The 20,961-nt window shown below is 41.7% G+C and overlaps 1 protein-coding gene across 1 annotated transcript in view; it reads right to left on the reverse strand.

Annotated features, from left to right (window-relative positions):
* Positions 1 to 7,051: 7,051 nt before the first annotated feature.
* Positions 7,052 to 20,961, reverse strand: part of SAMD8 (sterile alpha motif domain containing 8) — a 56,771-nt gene continuing 42,861 nt past the window's right edge. The window contains exons 3-6 of the mRNA XM_055131719.1: positions 19,444 to 19,539; positions 15,052 to 15,169; positions 8,831 to 8,981; positions 7,052 to 8,674 (exon numbers count right to left, since the gene is read on the reverse strand). Coding sequence (XP_054987694.1) covers positions 8,370 to 8,674; positions 8,831 to 8,981; positions 15,052 to 15,169; positions 19,444 to 19,539 — 670 coding nt within the window. The 3' untranslated portion in view covers positions 7,052 to 8,369. The remainder of the gene's footprint in view (positions 8,675 to 8,830; positions 8,982 to 15,051; positions 15,170 to 19,443; positions 19,540 to 20,961) is intronic.

Genomic DNA, 20,961 nt, shown 5'->3' on the forward strand with positions numbered 1-20,961 from the left:
TACTGCTGTGTGCACCTCTCCCGACAATGGTACCTGGTATATAGGAGGTGCTCAATAAATGTTTATCATTCTTTCAGAACACCTTGCAGAAGAGAGTGCAAAGGGCTGAATGTATGCTTTGCATGTGGGAAGCTCTCATTGGATCTGTGGCACCACCCCCTAGCACCCCCAGGTATGGCCCCAAATCGAACAAACCCTTCCATGCCTCAGATCATGTATGTCTGCACAGAAGTTACTTATCTGGGACAAGTAAATCTGGGTGCTTTCTCAAAGAGAGAAAGAGGGAACACCACAGAAGCAGGGGGTGAGGAAAGGGCTGGGTGACGGGAGGGATACTGGGAACATTGGTGGCAGAGAATGGGCACCGGTGGAGGGATGGGTATTCGATCATTGTATCTCACGGTGATTCATTATTAAAAAAATCTAGGTGCTTCACTTAATTATCTCAGGTGATTCATTATAAAAAAATCTAGGTGCTTCACTTAAACATTATCTCAGAGTTGAAGATAGAAATGACAATTGCTGTGAGCAGGCAGGCAGGTATCAACATTTACCCAACTTCCGAAGCGAGAGCAACTGACTGCTGCTTAGACCAGATGGGACACAGCCCTAAACTAAGGAGGGGCAGGAGGGCTCGGAGAAGACAGCACCTCTCCAGTGGCAGCAGAAGGAGAAAGATCTTCATCTGCTTAATCCTCTTCCTGTTCTCATTCAGTGGCGCACAGCATATGGATTTTTAAAATAATTTTTATTGAATCCCTGCATATAATCTTAAGTATTTTTTAATATAATATGACCTGTCTGTACTTGTCTCTTTCAAAAAGATCTGCACAACAAAAGATTGTCACCATCCCTTCATTTTATAAAAATTTATACATTTTACTTATGTATAAAGCGAACTGTAATACAATTTAAAAATTTATCAGATTGGCAAAAATAAGAAAGTTCAGAAATACATTATTTTGCAATGGTGTAGATTAACAGGCAAACCAAACACTGCTAATGGAACATAAATTGGTACAGCTTCTACTCAGGCCAATCCAACAAAATCTCAAAAAAATTTTTTTAAATGCACCAAGCTTCTGACTCAAAAAACTTCACTTTTAGGAATTTATAAACTTACACATTTTCAGGGGCTGGAGCGACAGCACAGGAGTTGGGCGTTCGTGTTCGATTTCCCTGCCCCTCTGGGAGAGCCCGGCAAGCCACCGAGAGTATGGAGCCCGCATAGCAGAGCCTGGCAAGCTACCCATGCATACTGGATATGCCAAACACAGTAACAATAAGTCTCTCAATGAGAGACGTTACTGGTGCCTGCTTGAACAAATCGATGAGCAATAGGATGACAGTGACAGTGACACATTTTCAAAGTAAAATGTTATTTATTGTGGTGCTGTCGGAAAAGTAAACAATCTAAATGATGAGACAATGGAATATCATGCTGCCATCCATAATAATGAAGCAAATCTCATCTTCGGGTATATCTATGGAGAGAACATAAGAAAGAAAAAAAGCAACTTCTATCTCAGGGGTCTGGCCTGGACATCAGGTAGAAGCTGGAGTTGCTAAGCTGACCTGCTACAGAGAGATCTTACTGTTCTCTAGGCGAAGATAAACAGGAAATTTCAGACGTTTTAGAGAGATAGTACAATGGGTAAGGCCTTGCAGCCAAATGGGGTTCCATTGCTAGCACCAGAGTTGCCAAGGAGTGATGTTACAGGAGTGATCCCTGAGCCAGGACAGAAATAAGCCCTGAGCACAACAGATGCAGACCCCAAAAATGAAACCAAAGACCACTGAGACATCAGCACCAGACATGGAGAACTTGATACAAGATTGCAACTGTAATCGTGTCTGAATACAAACACATCGATGAATTCACAAAAACAGTGAAACATTCATCTATCCTAATATGAATAACATCTTTATAATTACATCGGACTTGATTCACTTCTAAGACTTATTAAGAAAACTGATAGAATTGCACCAGCATCCTGAAAACCTCTAATCCCGAGCAAATCCATGTTTCCTAATAAACCTTAACCCTAACCCACCTACTTCAAACCAAAATATTGTTGAGTCTCTTCCAGCACTCTCTACTGAAGTACGGCAATGAGCAAGGAACAGAAGCATTTCAAAGAAATGATGCGCTTAGTGAAGCTACGGACATAAGAGAAAGGTGAAAAACCATGTATGTATGTATAATCCTATGTATACACATTTTATGTAAATAATGTAAAAAATGTTCATGCACAAAATTCAACTATTATTTCACCACTGTGTACATTATGCAAATTATGCATGGTTATTTCAGGTACTGAGCCCGCAAGACTACAATATTTGCTTTTTCTTGGGGTGGTGGTCTTGGGTCACATCTGGTGTTACACAGGGGTCACTCTCACTCCCAGAGATGCTCAGGGCATCCTATGTCGTGCCAGGGATCAAATAAGGGTTGGCCACATGCAGGGCAAACACCTTAACCCTCTGAACCACCTCTTGGCCCTATAGTACTTTCATGTGTCACTGAAGTAAGCATTTACTCCTCCTACGTAGGATTCAGTGAAGCTAGAAGAGACCCAACTTGATCAGCAGCAGTGGCGTGACTCATCTCCAGGTCTTCGGAGTCCACGTCCAATACGCTTTCCATTCCACCAAGCACAGCCTCTAGGTTTGCTTTGGACTTTTCTTTTTTTTGGGTGAAGGGGGCTGGTCCACACTGCTAGTGCTCAAGCACTACTTCTGTCTCTGTGCTCAGGGGGCCATATATGGAGTTGGGGACTGGAACTGGGTTTGGCTGCACGCAAGGTAAGGGCCTTAACCCCTCTGCACTATCTCTAGTGCAGACTATTTTGGACTATTTTTTCCACAGACCACAAGACAATGAATGCCAATGAGGCTGTAAACAGTGCTCGTGAAGCAGCGTGGTCTCGAATGAAGCTCATATCGTCGTGCACCTGTGTCAGCATGGCATGTTCCCACTGCTGCATGGTTCTGGGCTACTAATTACCCGGAATAACCATTTTCCTTTCTCCAAAATGGGACCTGACAAGATGTAGATTCATATACAATCTACAATTAAGTAGCTATTTTCTGTAGCCTTTTTTCCCTTTTACCTTTACCTACAGTCATTCAAATACCTGCAGGATGATCAATTTACCTTCTAGTATCACTTGTATCACTTGTCATTCCATTGATCTTCAATTTGCTCGAGCAGGAGCCAGTAACATCTCCATCCGTTCCTGTCTTGTGCTAGCATAGCCCAATGGTATCTGCTTGCTCCAGGAACATGAAGAGCCTCAAACTGTTCGTTTAGGGTTTTGATGAAGAAGTCTGACCATCTGACCATTTACTTATTTATTTATAAATAAATACCTTCTAGTATATAGAGAAAAGGAAAAAGAGACGTGTATTGCCATAGGATTTAAAGTTGCAGAACCCAATCATTTGCAAAAATAGAAACTCACTATATAAAAAAGACCAGTTGCACTAATAATACAATATATAGAGACTGCAATTAAATTTTTCAAATATTTTATTTTTAGTGTTTTAAAACATTTCAATACAACAAAGATATAAAATAATATATTAGTTAAATCTGGATTTAATTTAGAATCAAGATATTTACTTATATACAAAACTGTGCTTCAAGGTATGGCTACCACAGAAACTTTCACATCTTCAAGTAATACTAGTTTCTCTGTGGACAAGGTGGCATTTAGGTAGAATAAAACAGGTCCATTTTAGGCCAACCTAACTTCGCTTCCCCATTCAGTACTGGTTTCTGCTTCCTTTGTTCCACAATATGAGTAATATTTCAACTATTCTAGTAATCGATAAATTTCCAAAATAAATATCACTAATGTCCAGCATTTTAAGATAACTTTACTATCGATAATATTGCTTGGTTATATTCAAACAACCCAGTACTTCAGGATTGAAACAGGCCCCCAAAACAATGAAACTGACAGTATTTCTTCTCCTTCCACACAAAGTTTCTTTGTGCTTAAATATGTCATATGCTGAATAAAAAATCCTTTGGTTAATTTAGGGGAGAATACAGCCTTAAAATTAATATTAGTGGTAGCTAAGTATGGCTTATAGATGTCATAGGTATTTTTAAAATTGAATTTGTTGCAAAATGTTGATTCACATTTTACTTGAAATTAGTGTCATTCACTGGGGTGATGACAAGTTGGAGGGGGGTCAAAACCTACTTCCATAGTAATCCCTGTCATTCAAAGCCACTCAAAGGCAGACAAGGGGAAAAGGCTCCCATCTCTTTTCCTTCTCATTTATCACTCAAGGAAATCTGTTTTTAAATGTTACTAACATTCTCCACTACAGAGGTAGTAGGATAATTTGGGTTACTTTAAAAAACAAACAAACAAAAACACCAAATGCAAACTGCCTTAAAAGCCAAGTAAAGTTGCATTAAAAGTGACATGCTCTGTGGCTTTGAAACCATCTACACCAATACTGTTTAAGAAAGGACTATTCTAAACAAGAGCTTATCTTATATGCCTGAATACCTTGAACTAACAAATGACTATATTACTATATTTTTAATAAGGGATAACAAGTCTACAAAAAGGTTACGAAAGATTTATTAGATCAAAGAGTTTAAAATAAGAAAATTGTTAATGTTCTCAAGCATTTTGGAGTAAGAATCCTTTAAAAAATGTTTACTATGACATTAATAATTAAACTGCCTTTTACTGAACACAGTCAAAGTAGCTATGAGTATGTTATGAATATGACGTGGAATATATAACACTTCCCAAGCTGATAGCCCTAACACTGACAGATTTTACCAGCTAAGAAACGGTTTGACTCCTCTTTTCTCCATTTACAAATGGGAAGATCTTTAGGCTCCTAAGGAATAACCGTCAGGTGGGTCAGGGCAGGAAAGAGCAGACTGCAGTGTCCGGAGTTCCAGTGCAGGCTGGTCTCTTCGCCAATGGCGGAGTTCGTGTGTCGTGTGTGAGTATGGATGGGTACACGTGCATCTAAGTCCACACATATGACTGGCTCTAAGGCTAATAGTCTCATTGCTTTGTAATTTAAGAAGACACTAGTTAGTAGACCCAACATATGAAAGTTGAATTTTACCCCAGAAATTCTGGCTACAAAAAACCAAAGACAGTTATGCTAATAACTGTGCAACATAGTCCCCCCAATTTCTCTTAAATTATTGGTGAAAACATTAACTTCACTTTTGTAAAACCTCTGAATCTCTAGAAGCTACAATTACCTTCAGTAATACTGCCCTATCTGGATTTACAAAAAAGAAAGAGAAAAAAGGCAAAGGTGGAGCTGAGGAGAAGGCTCGGGAGCAGAAGCAGCTTTCAAGGGGCAAGGCCCTGCGCACCACTGGCTGCAGCTCCTGAACCCCCCCTTCAAAACCAGAGCTGTGGCACGGAGGGCCTCCCGCACCTCTGGGTCCACGCACTGCCAGGCCGTAGTACTGACCCATCCGGCCCAGCTGCCTTTGTATCTCCAGTTGTCTCCAGACTCCCTGACACTGCACGGGCACCCTCCCAACACCCCCCAAATCTCCCCAAAAGGCAACACTATTTCAGAACACTGACACAGGTTTCTTTTCCATAGATTTCAATCCAAGGCTTTAACCATAATGTCCAGTTCGCATTCTCCACCAAAATCTTACTTGGTTTATCTATACTAAGGACTCAGTATTAATGATGTAAGACTCCCATGTTTGCAACTATAGGACACAAGTTCAAAAAATATGAAAATCTAAGGCATGTAGATTCTCTACCTAGCTACTCATAATGTAAATATAAAAACTACTTCATTGTGGACTAGATTTGAACAAAACATAGAATCTGGAAATTTCTGGACAAAAAACAAAGTGACTAAAATGCAGGTTTGATCATATATATATATACATATATATATATATACACATCCATACATATGTATGTATATATACACGCATATATATAATTTTAAAAAGGAGAATAATTTTGTCTCAGAGTTTTCCAAGAAAGAGACTTGAAGGGTTGGTGGTGTGGCTCAGTGGTGAAGCTCACGCCTCTCATGCATGAGTCCCGGGTTTTACCCAGGCACCACAGGAAGAAGGAAGGGACAGAAGGAAGGAGGGGATCAAGAGAGAGGGAGGCAGGGAGGGGGGAAGGGCTGGGGGAGGCAGGGAGGGAGGAAGAAAACCTGAGAGACAGAGAGAGAAAAGGTGGGGGGGGAGGGAAGAGGAGAGACAGATGCTGGAGATGATTTTCATGTAAACATAGCCTTGTAATGGGTATGACAATAAATTATAATCTAGCTTACTTTTCCCTCCCTCAAAACAGCAAGGTAAACGAAATGACAGATTTTTATAATTTTACTGAAGTCTGCTGGTAGGCACCCTCAGTGCTAATAGTTACAAAAAACCTAGTTGCATTTCCATATGAAGGTAAGAAAAATGATAAAAAATTTTATCATTAATTAACTAGTTAACATTCTTGAATTAATGTTGTCATGAACTTTTTCAAATATTTTTCTATTTTCTAGATCAGTTCTCACCTAGTCAGTTCAGTCCTGTTTTGTCATTTGGAAAAATAGCAGTGACAGATCTATCCTTTGACTTCAAGGGTCAAATTTCTCTACTGGCACAGAGAATGAATCTCTACTTCATTCTTCATGATTATGCATTTCCTTAGATGAAATGTTGGTGCATTTGTTCCTAGCATGTAATGAAATAAAAAAAACTTGTGATTATAAGATACTGAAGCATAATAAAACTTGAATTTCATTGTGCTGTTTTTAAAAAAAAAAAAAAAAATTGCTCAGAGCCAGACCCAAAATGGGGTCATTCAGCACTTCTCAAAACATATTTGCATGATATTCTTTTCCGGCCACTTCACTCAATTTTCTCTATAGCTTATACTGGAATGGGAATAGGACTCAAAGTGCAAAATTAACATATTTCACCTATATAAGGAGGAGACTTCTCTAAGAAGCCTAATTGTAGAGTATAATTTGCCAACACCTTTTCCAACTCCTTTAAAATGGAATGTAAAAAAGCACACAAGTATTCTAAGAGGCTAAGGTCAACAACAGGGGTTCAAATTTTAATCCCACAACCATGCTAGTATCATAATATCTATACAAATCATTAAAACTAAAGTGACAAATGTCAACAGAGGTCAAATTCCTTAAGGTACTAAATTTCTGGTGCTGTAAACTGCAACTAGTATCACTTCCTGACTTCCAAAGAAGACTAAATAAAAAGAATGTATGTACACAAATAAATTGTATTTAAAAACAGAACAACAAAATCTTTTCCTAACAAATATATCTAAGACTATTTACTACCAATAACCAAGAATGAGAAACTTTAAAAACGAGAAAAGCTCTATAATGCCTGCAACCTGTTATAAATTGCTCTTCATAAGGAGAAAAAATATTCTATGCATGCATACCTCCCTACTTAAGAATATATGAACTTTAACACCTGGCAAAACACTCCATTATTTGGCTCATTAAGTAACATTATTACAAAGCATAAAGTTGAGCATAACCTGTCTAACAAACAAATAATACAAAGTTATTCTAGGTATCAACATTGTTAAAATTAAGCCCAAATTATTTTTACAAGGGCAGCATTTTTTTTCCCTTCATGAGTACTTACTGATGGTCATACTGAACATACAAACAAAACAGAAACTGAATCTGTTTTTCATCTTTGGTGAAAAATGCCAATATTGTTTTCCTATTTCTAAGGAGGCCAGGGGCTCCTCCTCAGTGCTTCTCGATCTTTTGTATGGCCCCTTCAGCTCTTCTTGCTCCAGATACCCCAGTATGTTCAGTTTGCTTTTCTTAAAGATTGTGAAGAGGAGAAAAATTATTTGTCATGGATGACTTCCCAGAGCTGTATTTAAAAAACCCAAAAACCAAAGGGATCATTCAAAGAACAATTACTGCTCACTTGGTAAGAGTTTTCCTTTGAAAATAAGGAATTTTATAAAGCATTGTTTGTTTCTTGAATGAATTCCTACTTAAAAAATAATTTCTTCAACCAGCAAATTGCTTAAGTTGACTTGCTTAACTTCAATAAGCAAATACTCAGCAGGTAAAGGTAACACCTTGACTTCACTTATAACATTAAGTCTACTTAAAGGGGCAGAAAACATCCACTTTTAAGCTTTCTGTTCAAACAGATACATAAGAACTCTTGATTGCACTTTCTTGCTTTCGATAATGGCAGTCTTGCTCAGAATAGGAAACTTTACTTGGAGAATATTTAACCCTGAAAGCAAGGTATCCAGGAACAGTCTAGGGGGAGAAAGCAAAATTTTTCATTTTCAACAGCTACTGTATAGTTAACCACAAACCTACTGCAAAGATTATTTTCACCCAATTAGTCTTTTCAGTACTGTTGGTTTTGAAAATGGCCAACAATATTCATTAGGTACTGTACCATTAACATTACATTCAAAAAATGAAAACATGGGGAACCAAATCCTTGCCCTCCTACTCTGATGATATGCTCTGGTATTAGCCAAAGTATGGTAGTACAGAAAGAGTCTTGTTGTGATATAAAAGGCAATGAACACATCAATGGAATAATGTTCATGGGCAGCCAAAATGAAGAAGATTCCAAAGAGGTTGAGGACCCAGGATAAAGTGTGCAAGAAATTCCAACTTCTTGGTGTATCTGGGAAAAGGACAGAAAGATCATTTAAAAAAAACATAATGTTTTTCAATCCTGTCCTAGGTCATTCTGATTCTTCCATTCTTCATGGAGCTCGACACCTTTCCCACAGCTAGTAGCTAGGAATCTGTATGTATATAAAATTAAGGGGATACTTACACTCAGTGACAAAGAAATTCAGCATAGTTAAGACGACCGTGTGGCCACTGAACATGTAATCTCCACAAGTGTGAACACCAGTCAGGGTCATACCAAAGCCACTCCAAATGGCAAAGGCCCGGTGCAGTTTCTCCCAGACGCTGCCATATACCTGCAAAGAAAGTATGGATCACTGTTCTAAATGTGCAGGGCACAGGAAACACTGAACACTGATACACACTGAATTTCAATTACTTAATCGAAAGTGGAACGATTGGATGGCGCCAAAGCAGCAGGCTCCCAGGATAACTGCAGGCATCAAGGAAGAGGTGGGCTGCAGTGCATGCTCCACACGTGGATCCTGGGGTTTCCGTTTTGTTCTGTTTTGTCTGGGGACTACATCCAGCAGTGCTCAGGGTTTATTCTGGGCTCTGGGCTCAGGAACTTCTCCTGGCAGAGTTCGGGAGACCAAATGTCGTGCCAGGATCTAACCCAGGTCAGATGAGTGCACGGCTGCAAACCCCCTACCCGCTGTACTGTTGCTTCTGCCCCCAGGATCCCTGGGTTTGATCTCGGGCACCACATGGTCTCCTGAACACAGCCTAGAGTGACCTCTAAGCACCATGCTGGGCATACTCCCTGAGTACTGCCAGGGTGGTCCAAAAGCAGAAAATGGGTTGGGAGCAGCTCAGTGATAGAAGACACTTTACATGTGCAGCCCATGTTTGATCCCCAAAGGAACCCCTCTCCACATCCCTTGCCGAAAAGGATTGCACTCAGAAATATTTGAGCAATGAAATGGAATCAGTGTAACTCCAATCTCTAGAAGTTCCTTTACAATGTATCTTAATTTCCAGTGGGATTGTCAGGATTGCTCAGTGCAGGAGGCAGCACCGGGGATTAAAGCTTAGAGCCTCACACTTCCCCTTAATCTTGTAAACCACTGGGCTTCCTCCCTGAGTCACGTTTATTGGGGATCCCAAATCACAAATCTGTTAGGATTATCTTGACACATATGGATGACACCAGGGTTTGAACTCATGGCTTCACACACTTGCCAGGCAGGCATTTTAAGGCCCTGGGTCATCAAGGCCACAACAATTCTATTGTTTTGTTCTTGGGTCATGCAGGGGCTTCATACCCCTTGATGCTTAGAGGCTGCTTCTGGCAGTGACTATGGAACACTGTAGTGCTGGGATCAAACCCAGGCCTCCTGCACATGACGTATGTGATCCAGCTCGTCCAGCTATTTCCCTAGCCCCAATTCCAATGTTTAATACACTATCCTGGTAGCAGTTGCTCAGTGTTCTTGCCAGTAAGGGACCACAGTTGGCTAGTTGGGATCTATTTTCCCTTTTTCACTGATAACACAATTTTACTTGAAGTGGCAATAGTCTCGGCAAAAATACCGCACTTTTCTGTCTCCTTTGCAGTTGGTTTCTGTGTAAATTCTATTTAATGATTCATTTTTTTTTTTTCTTTTTGGGTCATACCCGGCGATCCACAGGGGTTACTCCTGGCTCATGTACTCAGGAATTACTCCTGGCAGTGCTTGGGGGACCAAATGGGATACTGGGAATTGAACCCGGGGTTGGCTGTGTGCAAGGCAAATGCCCTACCCACTGTGCTATTGCCCCAGCCCCAAATTTTTTGTTTTATTTTTGTTACTCAGGACTTACTCCTGGCCCTGCACTAAGGATCCTCCTGAACGGGATTCAGGGGACCATATGGGATGTTGGGGATAGAATCTGGGTCAGCTGTGTGCAAGGCAATCGCCCTCCCTGAGACACTATCGCTCTGGCCCCAAGTTCTGTACCATTAGATGGAAGTGACTCTGCTGTACTAATGGCTCCAGGCCCCAAGATAAGTATAATCAGATGTAAGTGGAGATACGAATGCTTTCCGGAGAAGTGGGGCCTGAGCCCAGTAGGCAGGGCTCGCCTTGCCTGCGGCCAGCCCAGGTTCCATCCCCAGCACCCTATATGGCCCCCAAAGCCTGCCAGAAGTGATTCCTGAGCACAGGGACAGAAGTAAGCCCTGAGTACCACTGGGTGTGGACAAATCCCCAACTCCCAACATAAAAAAAAAAAAAATTCTGGACAAGCTGTTAAAGGTTTTTTTTGCCCTTTTTTTGGGTCATACCCGGCGATGCACAAGGGTTACTCCTGGTTCATGCACTCCGGAATTACTCCTGGTGGTGCTGGGAGACCATATGGGATGCTGGGGATCGAACCCAGTTCGGCCGAATGCAAGGCAAACATCCTACCCGCTGTGCTATTGCTCCGGCACTGAACAAGTTATTTAAAAAAAATAAATAAAAAGTTTCTCTAGATTTTCCTCTAGGTTATGACTCAGACTTGACAGCCGAAGTTCTAGCAGCAATCACAGACAGTGAAGTGCTCATGAAAATGTAAGCTGAATGTCAGAACAAATAAAGCAGAATAAAAATGCAGTAAAATAAGAATTAGAAGTTTTCCCATGCTTTCATAATTTACAAACTACAAACCTGAACTGGAATACCTACTTTAAAATTTCTGAGACAATAATCCATTCTATTTTATACCATGCTAGACTTTCCTGTTGTTCATGCTGAAAGTCTAATTCCAATCCCCACAATAAGTCTAAGAAAGCAACCTGCGGCCAGAGAGATAGTATTAAGATACTTAAGATAGTATTAAGATGCTCCCTGAACATTGCTAGATGTGTCCCACTAACTTTAAAAAAAAATTAAGCCAAGCATGTAGCTAAGCAGTAGAGCACTTGCCTTGCATGTGTGAAATCCTGGATTCCATCCTTAGTAAACCCCCTGCTGTCTCCCAAAATAGCAACCCACAGGGCCAGGGAGATGCTGAGGAGGGCTAGAATACATGTTTGGGATGAGGAGACCCAGCGCTGCATCGGTACTCTGGACCTGCGGGGCCTGAATCTATCATGTCAGCACAAAGCACTGACCCATCTATTCTGCTTAGTTGGATATTGCTCCAGCATCCTTGGGCCCTCCCTCCTCTCCCCCACCAAATAAAGCAAGTATTGCTCAATTACTTCTCTCCCTATTCTAATCTTAAATATCTCAACTGCTCCACTAAAAATAACAGAAAGTGAAACACAACAAATGAAATGCTTTGATGAGGCAAGGTGTAAAAATTGACTTTAAGTGCTTCACTGTTTGGGAAGGGGGGTTGATTCAGTGGTGCTGGGAGGACATACAGCACCGGGGACTGAACCTGGGGCCCTGTGTCTGCCAGACAGCTCCAGCCCTTTGAGCTATCCCCTTGGTCCCTAAGTGGGACCACTGTTAAATTTCAAAACAATCATGTTCTTGTCTTTGTCCCCAAATCTTTTACTCTAGGAATCAGATTTTAGGCAAGTTACTACAATGAATATATCTTACAGAGTTCACTACAACAGAGCTGATTGCTAGTAACTATCACCTGTCTAGTTTTAATAATTGCTGCAAATGATACAGGGCAATAACTAGGTTGTATTATAATTCAAAGCAATTAACATTATTTAGGGCAGATTTGAATAGAAATGTCCATATATAACTAGCTGATAATAAAAAAAGTCATCAGAGACAGGAACGAGCTGGTCAGAGGGCCGCAGAGGGCTGATTTCCTTTCTGCAGCACATGGTGCAGCCCTACGCACATACTCTTTAGTGGCCGAGACGCTATTAAATCCTTCAACTAGAATCATTTATTTTTCCAAAGTATAAATTTACAATTAAAAAAAAAATTTTTTTCCTTTTTGGGTCACACCCGGCGATGCACAGGGGTTACTCCTGGCTCTGCACTCAGGAATTACTCCTGGCGGTGCTCAGGGGACCATATGGGATGCTGGGAATCGAACCCGGATCGGCCGCGTGCAAGGCAAACGCCCTACCCGCTTGTGCTGTTGCTCCAGCCCCTACAATTTTTTCTTTTAAAAATCTTTAATCAATTATAACCCCGACGGTAAACTGTTCTATTTCTACCTCACACCATATACAGAAAAAATTTAAAAAGTAAACAACATGCTAGTAAATAAAATTTTTTATAAGCCCGAAGAAAAATACATAAATAGAGGCTCGAAAGTATCTATCGGCTAGTGAGATAGTATAGTGTGCAAGGTACCTGCCTTGCATGCACAGACCTGGCCTTCAATATTGGCACCACATATGGTCTCCCAGGATCTGCCAGGAAGGATCCCTGAAATCAGCTATTTATATTGCTATAGAAGAACGGACAATTTTGTATTACATTTTACAAACAACATTAAGATAACAACGAAGGTGCTAATATATACATTTAGGTATTCGGGAACACATAACTAAACCTTCTGTCTAAATTTAACAAGATAATAAGACCTTTTGTCTAAATTTAACAAATCACAAAAGCTAACTTGGTATATAAAGTATAGGTGGTTTTCAGAGTTTGCTTTCATTTTATTAAAAAAGAAAAAGTAGGGGCTGGAGTGACAACACAGCGGGTAGGGTGTTTGCCTTGCACGCGGCTGACCCAGGTTCGATTCCCATTATCCCATATGGTCCCCTGAGAACCGCCAGGAGTAATTCCTGAGTGCAGAGGCAGGAGTAACCCCTGTGCATCACCGGGTGTGACCCCAAAAGCAAAAAAACAAACAAACAAAAAAAAAGAGTAATTTATTTCCAGTTTGATTGCTTCTATATGTATAATCTCTTCTCTCCAAATTTAACTAGCAGATACCAAATCAAGCTATTAAAAAACTCAGTCATTAATATATGTCCCCCCAAAATAAAGTGTTGCTCCACTTTATGAGGATGGTGTAAAGATGAAAATAACATACTACAAGAAATACAGATGCTGAGCATGGGGAGAAGAAAATGATCACCCTCCCCCACCCCGGCAGCTCCACTGCATAGAACCACTATTAGCGGATAGAATTAATAAGGTGATAGATTCTAGCTTAAAATTTACTTATTTAGCTTTTTTAGGCCACACTTAGGGAACGAGGTGGTGCAGGGCCCTACCATACAAAACCTGTACTTTACCTCCCCAGTCTCTTCTGACTTCCATTACTGTGCTACACACAGTGGAGCTCAGGGACTATTGCAGCTCTGTGCTCAAGAACAGCCCCTGGTGGTGTTCAGAGGAATCACATATGGAGCAAGGGGTGGTGGGATGCAAGGTAAGCGCCTTAATGCCTTCTCTCTCTCTCTCTCTGGCCTCAACTCAGTATATTTCTTTCTTTTTTTTTTTTTTAAATAACTTTCCTCCGATTTTATTTTATTATTATTTTTTTTGCTTTTTGGGTCACACCTGGCAATGCACAGGGGTTACTCCTGGCTCTTTACTCAGGAATTACCCCCTGGCTGTGCTCAGGGGACCATATGGGATGCTGGGACTCGAACCCGGGTCGACCGCGTGCAAGGCAAACGCCCTACCCGCTGTGCTATCGCTCCAGCCCCCATCAACTCAGTATATTTCTTTAAAATTTATTTTATTTAATTGAGTCACAGTTACAAAGTTGTTCATGATTTTTACTGACATCGTGTTCCAACACCAGAAATCGGTATTTTTGTCCTTCTGCATGTGGGTTAGAGCCGTTGGATTTATTCCTTATCTGGAGCCTAAGCTGAGATCCTGGAACTCTTTTTTTTGTTTGTTTTTTGGGCCACACCCAGCAATACTCAGGGATTACTTCTGGCTCTGCACTCAGGAATTACTCCTGGTAGTGCTTGAGGGCCATATAGAATGCTGGGAATCAAACCCTTATCCGCTGTGCTATCACTCCAGCCCCTCGGCCCAGTATTTTTTTATTTATTTATTTTTTTTTTTGCTTTTTGGGTCACACCTGGCGATGCACAGGGGTTACTCCTGGCTCTGCACTCAGGAATTACCCCTGGCCATGCTCAGGGGACCATATGGGATGCTGGGATTTGAACCTGGGTCGGCCTCGTGCAAGGGAAACGCCCTACCCGCTGTGCTATCTCTCCAGCCCCTCGGCCCAGTATTTTTAACGAATTATTTCTAGAGGTTTATTTAAGATACTAAATACCAAGACACGTGTTAATATAAAAAGCCAAGTCCTATCCTACTGTATATATCGGATGCCATCAGTCCACCAGAAATCGGAGGAAGGCTGAGGATTTGACTCAAGTGGCAGAGCACCCGCTTTTCATGCGCATGGTCCCGATTTCCAGCACTGCAGGGCACGCCCTACAACCCCTGCCAAACACGAGAACCCAGTCAGAGAATGACAACCAGAAAGAAGGTAGCGGGCTACCTTTCCAGTACACTGCAGGTGCTGTCCTGGCACGGAGAGGGAGGTCACAAACATGGTAAAGCAGCGAAGCAAGAATACAGTGCCCATCAGACTACAGAGCCTTCGCAGAAGGATTGACCTGTGAACAGAGCGACCAAAAAGAAGAGAGATCAGAAGAAAACAAAACAAAAACACCCCAAGTATCAAATATTTCTCAAACAGAGAGCATGCAGGAAAACTTCGAAACTTTCTGAAGAGGGCAGAAATCTTCTGAGACCATCTAAAGAATCACTGTCCAATAGACTTTCCCACAACAGTGGAGACATTTTAAAAACTACTGAGTTACCAACGTATAGCCCCAGAGCTCTCTAAATGCGGCAGGACTTCTGAGAAAATAAGCCTTAACTTTAGTTTTCATTAATTACTATTCAAAAGTTATATATGGCCAGTACCTGCCATACTGAATGATGGTCTGTTGTAGTTTTGTTTTGCTTTGGTTTTGGGGCCGCACCCAATGGTGCTCTGGGCTTACTGCTTTGAACTCTGGGATCACTGTCAGGGCTCGGGGAGCTTATGTGGTGCTACGAAATCAAACCCGGGTTGGGCACGTGCAAGGCAAGTGCCTTACTAGCTGTACTATCTCTTCAGCCCCAGTGGACAGCGTTTTATTTTGCTATCAATGCTTTATTATTATAAAAGAACGACTGCATTAATAAGAAATACCGCTAAAAGAAAACAAAAAGATTTATGCAAGAAGGAAGAACTGTGGCTCACATGACTCTCAGTTTAGTTAGATTTGTTAATCATATATTATACATTTACTTACTAGAGGTAAAGTTAAATAAGTGGTAGGAAGGATATTTTGAGTGATATAGAGATTAGTATGGCCCCCGAATGAGGATGACATGCGAGTTCGTGAAGCCTTCCGTAGTTTTAGGGAGCATGGGAACGCTGGTGGGCGAAAGTCAACACAGGTGGTGGGATTAGTGCTGAAACACTGTATGCCTAAAACTCAACCAATAATCACTTTGTAAATCACAATTCCTTAAATAAAAGAGATTTAAAATAAGTTATAATTTGGTTCATCATCATCATCATCATCATCATCATCATTATCATCATCATCATAATCATGCTGTAGATCATCAATTTTCTCGAGTGGTCTCAGTAATGTCTCCATTCGTCCTAGGCCTGAGATTTTAGAAGCCTCTCTTTACTCATCCTTCCCAGTGGTGCCACACTGGAGGCTCTTTCAGGGCCAGGGGAATGAGACCCATCATTGTTACTGTTTTGGCATATGACACAGGGAGTTTGCCAGGCTCTCCCACTCTCAGTAGCTTGCCAGGTTCTCTGAGAGGGAGAACTAGGCTGTAAGATGTCTTTGAGGCCGCAAGCTTCTGGGAGCTTGGTTTTATAGTCTCTGGATGTTGGCTATTGATGGGATTACACAGTGCTGGGGGCAGTTTCTGGGTGTGACCGCCTAGCTACTGGAAAATGGGGGATCTGGGCGGAAGAAGCCCAGTCCCGATCCGAGCAGGTTTGGAGATCTCAGACTGAGGCTCATCCGAATGTATGTGGAGAGGGGCCTTGAGCATGGCTGTGGCTGGGTTCCGGAGGTCTTCAGCTGCGGGGACTCTGCTCAGGGTGGGGTGGCGGGGCCATAAACTCAACCCACCCCCTCCGAGGGGCCCCGGTGAGGACAGCCATGATCAGGGCCAAGAGACTCTATTAACTTTTGGTTAATAAAAGTATGATTATTTAACCATTTAATTTCTAACTTTAAGTTAATTGAATTATTAACTTCAACAAATTAAATCTCTCTTTGTTTTCTTTTTCTTTCTTTTTTTTTTTTTGCTATTTGGGTCACACCCGGTGATACACAGGGGTTACTCCTGGCTGTGCTCAGGGGACTATACGGGATGCTGGAAATCGAACCTGGGTCGGCCGCGTGCAAGGCAAACGCCCTACCCACTGTGCTATCACTCCAGCCCCCTCTTTGTTTTCTTTTTGTTGGAGGGTCATACCCAGTGATGCCCAGGGCTTTTTCCTGGCTCTGCACTGAGGGATCAGTGCTGGTGGGGCTTGGGGGACCATACTGTAGTGCTGGTGATCAAACCTGCATCAGCCAAGTGCAAGGCAAGCACCCTGCCTGCTGTATTATCTCTCTGGTCCTTACGTCTGTCTTTCCTTGGGGTATTAGAAGAACCATATGTGGTACCCAGGATAGAATATTTTGCTTAACAAACTATTTTTACCTCATTATTTTTGTGGTGCTGGGGATCAAACCCACATAAGGTGTCACACATGCAAGGCAAGTGCTCTACCACTGAGCTGCAGTATTCTCAGCCCTTATTTAATTTTATTATTATTATTTTTTTTTTTAATTTTATGTTTAGGAGTTATTTATACCAGTCTCCTGTGCTATTGTTTTCTTACATTGAGCTAAGTGGGCTTCTATGCAACTCTCCTACCTAATTTTCTGTGCTCCACCTGGGCTGTGATTACTGGGGCGGTGGAATGGGATGGTTCAGCAGCATGGCCTTTCAGCTAGATCCCTGATATGCCACAGGAAGCGGGTGTGGGTGAAACACAGGGCAGGGACTCAGTCCACCCCTGACCTAGGAGGCTCCAGAGACCAAGGCCCAGAGACAGGCCAACCTGATTTGGCTCTGCTGTGGCATCTTTCTACTTTTATCTAAGTAAAAAATATTTATTTGTTTTTATGGTTACAACCCGTGGCCACGCTTGGTAGCTGCTCCTGGTCCAGAGCCTGCAGTCCTCTCCAGCAGGGGCCACGGGCCACCAGAGACTGACCAGGCTACCCGGTGCAAAGCATGAATTCCTGCCCACTAAGCTATCTCCCTGGTCCCTAAAGCAATAAATTTTACATTAAGTGTATCTCAAATAAAAAATTCAAATGGGCAGTTATCTGGGTCATCATGAACTACACTGTAATGCAGTATTATTTTTTAGCCGTATTGAAACAGACCACACAACTCTTTATGGAGGCTGGAGAGACAGGAGGTCAGGCACGTGTCTTGGATATGGCAAACCTGGATTCTATCCTGGGTACCACATCACTGTATCACTGTCATCCCGTTGTTCATCAATTTACTCGAGCAGGCACCAGTAACATCTCCATTCGTCTCAGCCCTGAGATTTTAGCAGCCTCTCCTTATTCGTTTTTCCCAATGATTAGAGGCTCTTTTCAGGGTCAGGGGAATGAGACCTGTTATTATTACTGCATTTGGCATATAGAATATGCTACAGGGAGCTTGCCAGGCTCTTCATGGAAGTTCAACGTAGCCATAAAAATCACCAACTCTTGGGGCTGGAGCAATAGCACAGCGGGTAGGGTGTTTGCCTTGCATGTGGCCGACCCGGGATCAATTCCCAGCATCCCATATGGTCCCCCAAGCACCGCCAGGAGTAATTCCTGAGTGCTGAGCCAGGAATAATCCCTGTGCATCTCCGGGTGTGACCGAAAAAGCAACAACAACAACAAAAAAAATCACCAACTCTTTTTTTTTCACCTTCAAACTAATTGTTACTTAGAACCAAAGCTTTCTGGTGAGGAGAAAGAATAAAAAAGTTCAGAAAGGTGTCCTTAATCAGCTTCACTATCCAAAGACAATCGATAGTTGCTTCACAAACTTTTATGGTTCTTCAATTTTTTTTCTTCATTACACTTATTTTTAAAAACTTAAATAAATCATTTCTCCCATTGAAATGGAAAAGAACTTTTTTTTTTTTACCCCTCCCACACCCCGGAAAAGAACTTCTTATGCTTCTTCATTTTTGAATTAAAAAAGAATTTCCCTTTATATACCTTGAGTAAAAATACATAAAAGCTAGAGAGATAGCAAAGAGTGGTTTGCAAGTGCAAGACCCAGGTTCAGTTCCCAGCATCACCAGTGTTGCCCCCAAACCAAAACTAAGCGAATCTTGAAGGAGCCTGAGAAATAGTATTAGGGTTAAGATGCTTGCCTTGCATGCAGCCAAATCCCTGGCACTGCATGGTCCTCAGGTATGTTGGGTGTAGCCCCCAGTAAAACAACAAATGCCAAAGAAACAGTTTCCCTATCCAGCAATTTTTATACCTTCTGAACTACATACATAATGTTTTTTTAAAAAGAAATACAAAACCTTTTTAATGACTCTCCAAGGAAAGAACAGTTCCCTCCCCCTAACCTCCCCCCCTGCTTCCTTTCATACCAAACATTAAGCCAAGTGTGTAGTATATGTAGTTATTATCTTTGGCTAATTATTTTTGATCAAACCCCAATTTTCCTTCATTAATAACTATAACGTCACAATGAATGGAGAAGGACGTTAACAAGGAAAGTGCAAAGGGAAAGACCAGGCTTGATGTTCAGACAGTAAAAACCTTGATCCCCAGAATAAGTGAGGTACCTGTGCTTGTGAAGAAGAAGAACCAGGAGCCAAATATAGCACAGAATCACACCACATACTTCTGTCATGGCAAAGGCCCATGGGATTCGTGGAACGCTAGAAAAAGAAAAAGAAAATTACAATTTGGGCTCAAGAGAAGTATGCACATGAACAATGCCATCCCTCTCTATAAAATATTTTGAAAATACTGATGTTTAAATTGCTTTCTATAATTTTCCTCTCTTCCTAAGAGAGAAGGTATTTGTAGTACAGGGGCGAGGGTGGAGAAACTTTCCCAAAGTACCTCATTTACTAGACCCTGTTCGCTACCTGTGACCCACATGAGGGGTTTCTATTAAAAAGCAAGAACCCGGGGCTGGAGCGAAAGCACAGCGGGTAGGGCGTTTGCCTTGCACTCGACCAACCCGGGTTCGATTCCCAGCATCCCATATGGTCCCCTGAGCACCGCCAGGGATAATTCCTGAGTGCAGAGCCAGGAGTAATCCCTGTGCAGAGCCAGGTGTGACCCAAAAAGCAAAAAATAAATAAATAAATAAATAAAATAAAATAAAAAGCAAGAACCCTTTCCTGTCTCCCTCTAGTTGGTAGACCTGGATAAAGAGAAAAAAAAAAAAAGCTCACTGCCTGCCCAGTATACTCCTTTCAGATCCAGACAACCAAGCTTGAATTTACTTCTTTAAAAAAAAAAAAATGTTTTTGTTTAACTAAGAACCATGACTTACAAAGTTATCAATAGTTGGGTTTTAGGCATACAATATTTCAACATCAATCCCACACCCAGTGTTCCCATTCTCCCTCCTGTCACTCACCCCCCACGCCTGCCACCTTGACATTTCAAAGTTCTGTGGCTGTAGTTAGCTCTCATGTTTCCAATGTTGCCGAATCGTGCTTTGGATACAGCTCTATGGCTCTCCCACATCTGTGTCCCCTACTCGCCTGATGCCCACTCCCCCCATTACATCCCTTTTTTTCCTTCTTGATTTCCTTCTCTGTCCTTCTCCTCCCTATACTCTGGGGTCAAGGCTGATCTACACATCCCTCTTTACTATAGTACATTTCCTCATCCAGTTATTTTATATACCACTGACAAGTGAGATCATTCTGTTTGTCCTTCTTCTTCTGGCTTACTATACTCAGCATATCTTCCTGTTCCAATCAGACTACAACAAATTGCGTGATTTCATCTTTCTTTATAGCTGCATATTATTCCACTCTGTATGTATACCACATCTTCAAAACCCATTACCTGTTGGACACCTAGGCTGATTCCATACCTTAGCTCCTATACTAAGTGCTGCAATGAATATTGGTACACATATGTCCTTTTGAATGAATGCTTTTCTGTTCACCAGTGGAACTGCTGGATCATATGGCAGCTCAATTTTAAGTTGACTCAATTCTAAGAGACCTCTTCACACTGTTTTCGTGAGGGGTTAGGCCCTCTTTTAATACATTTTATTGCTGAGGGGGCCACCTATGGTGGTGCTTATGGTGACCAGGACGTTCAAGGGATCAAAC

This window comes from Sorex araneus, chromosome 3 (genome assembly GCF_027595985.1).
Source record: "Sorex araneus isolate mSorAra2 chromosome 3, mSorAra2.pri, whole genome shotgun sequence".
Taxonomy (NCBI): Eukaryota; Metazoa; Chordata; class Mammalia; order Eulipotyphla; family Soricidae; genus Sorex; species Sorex araneus.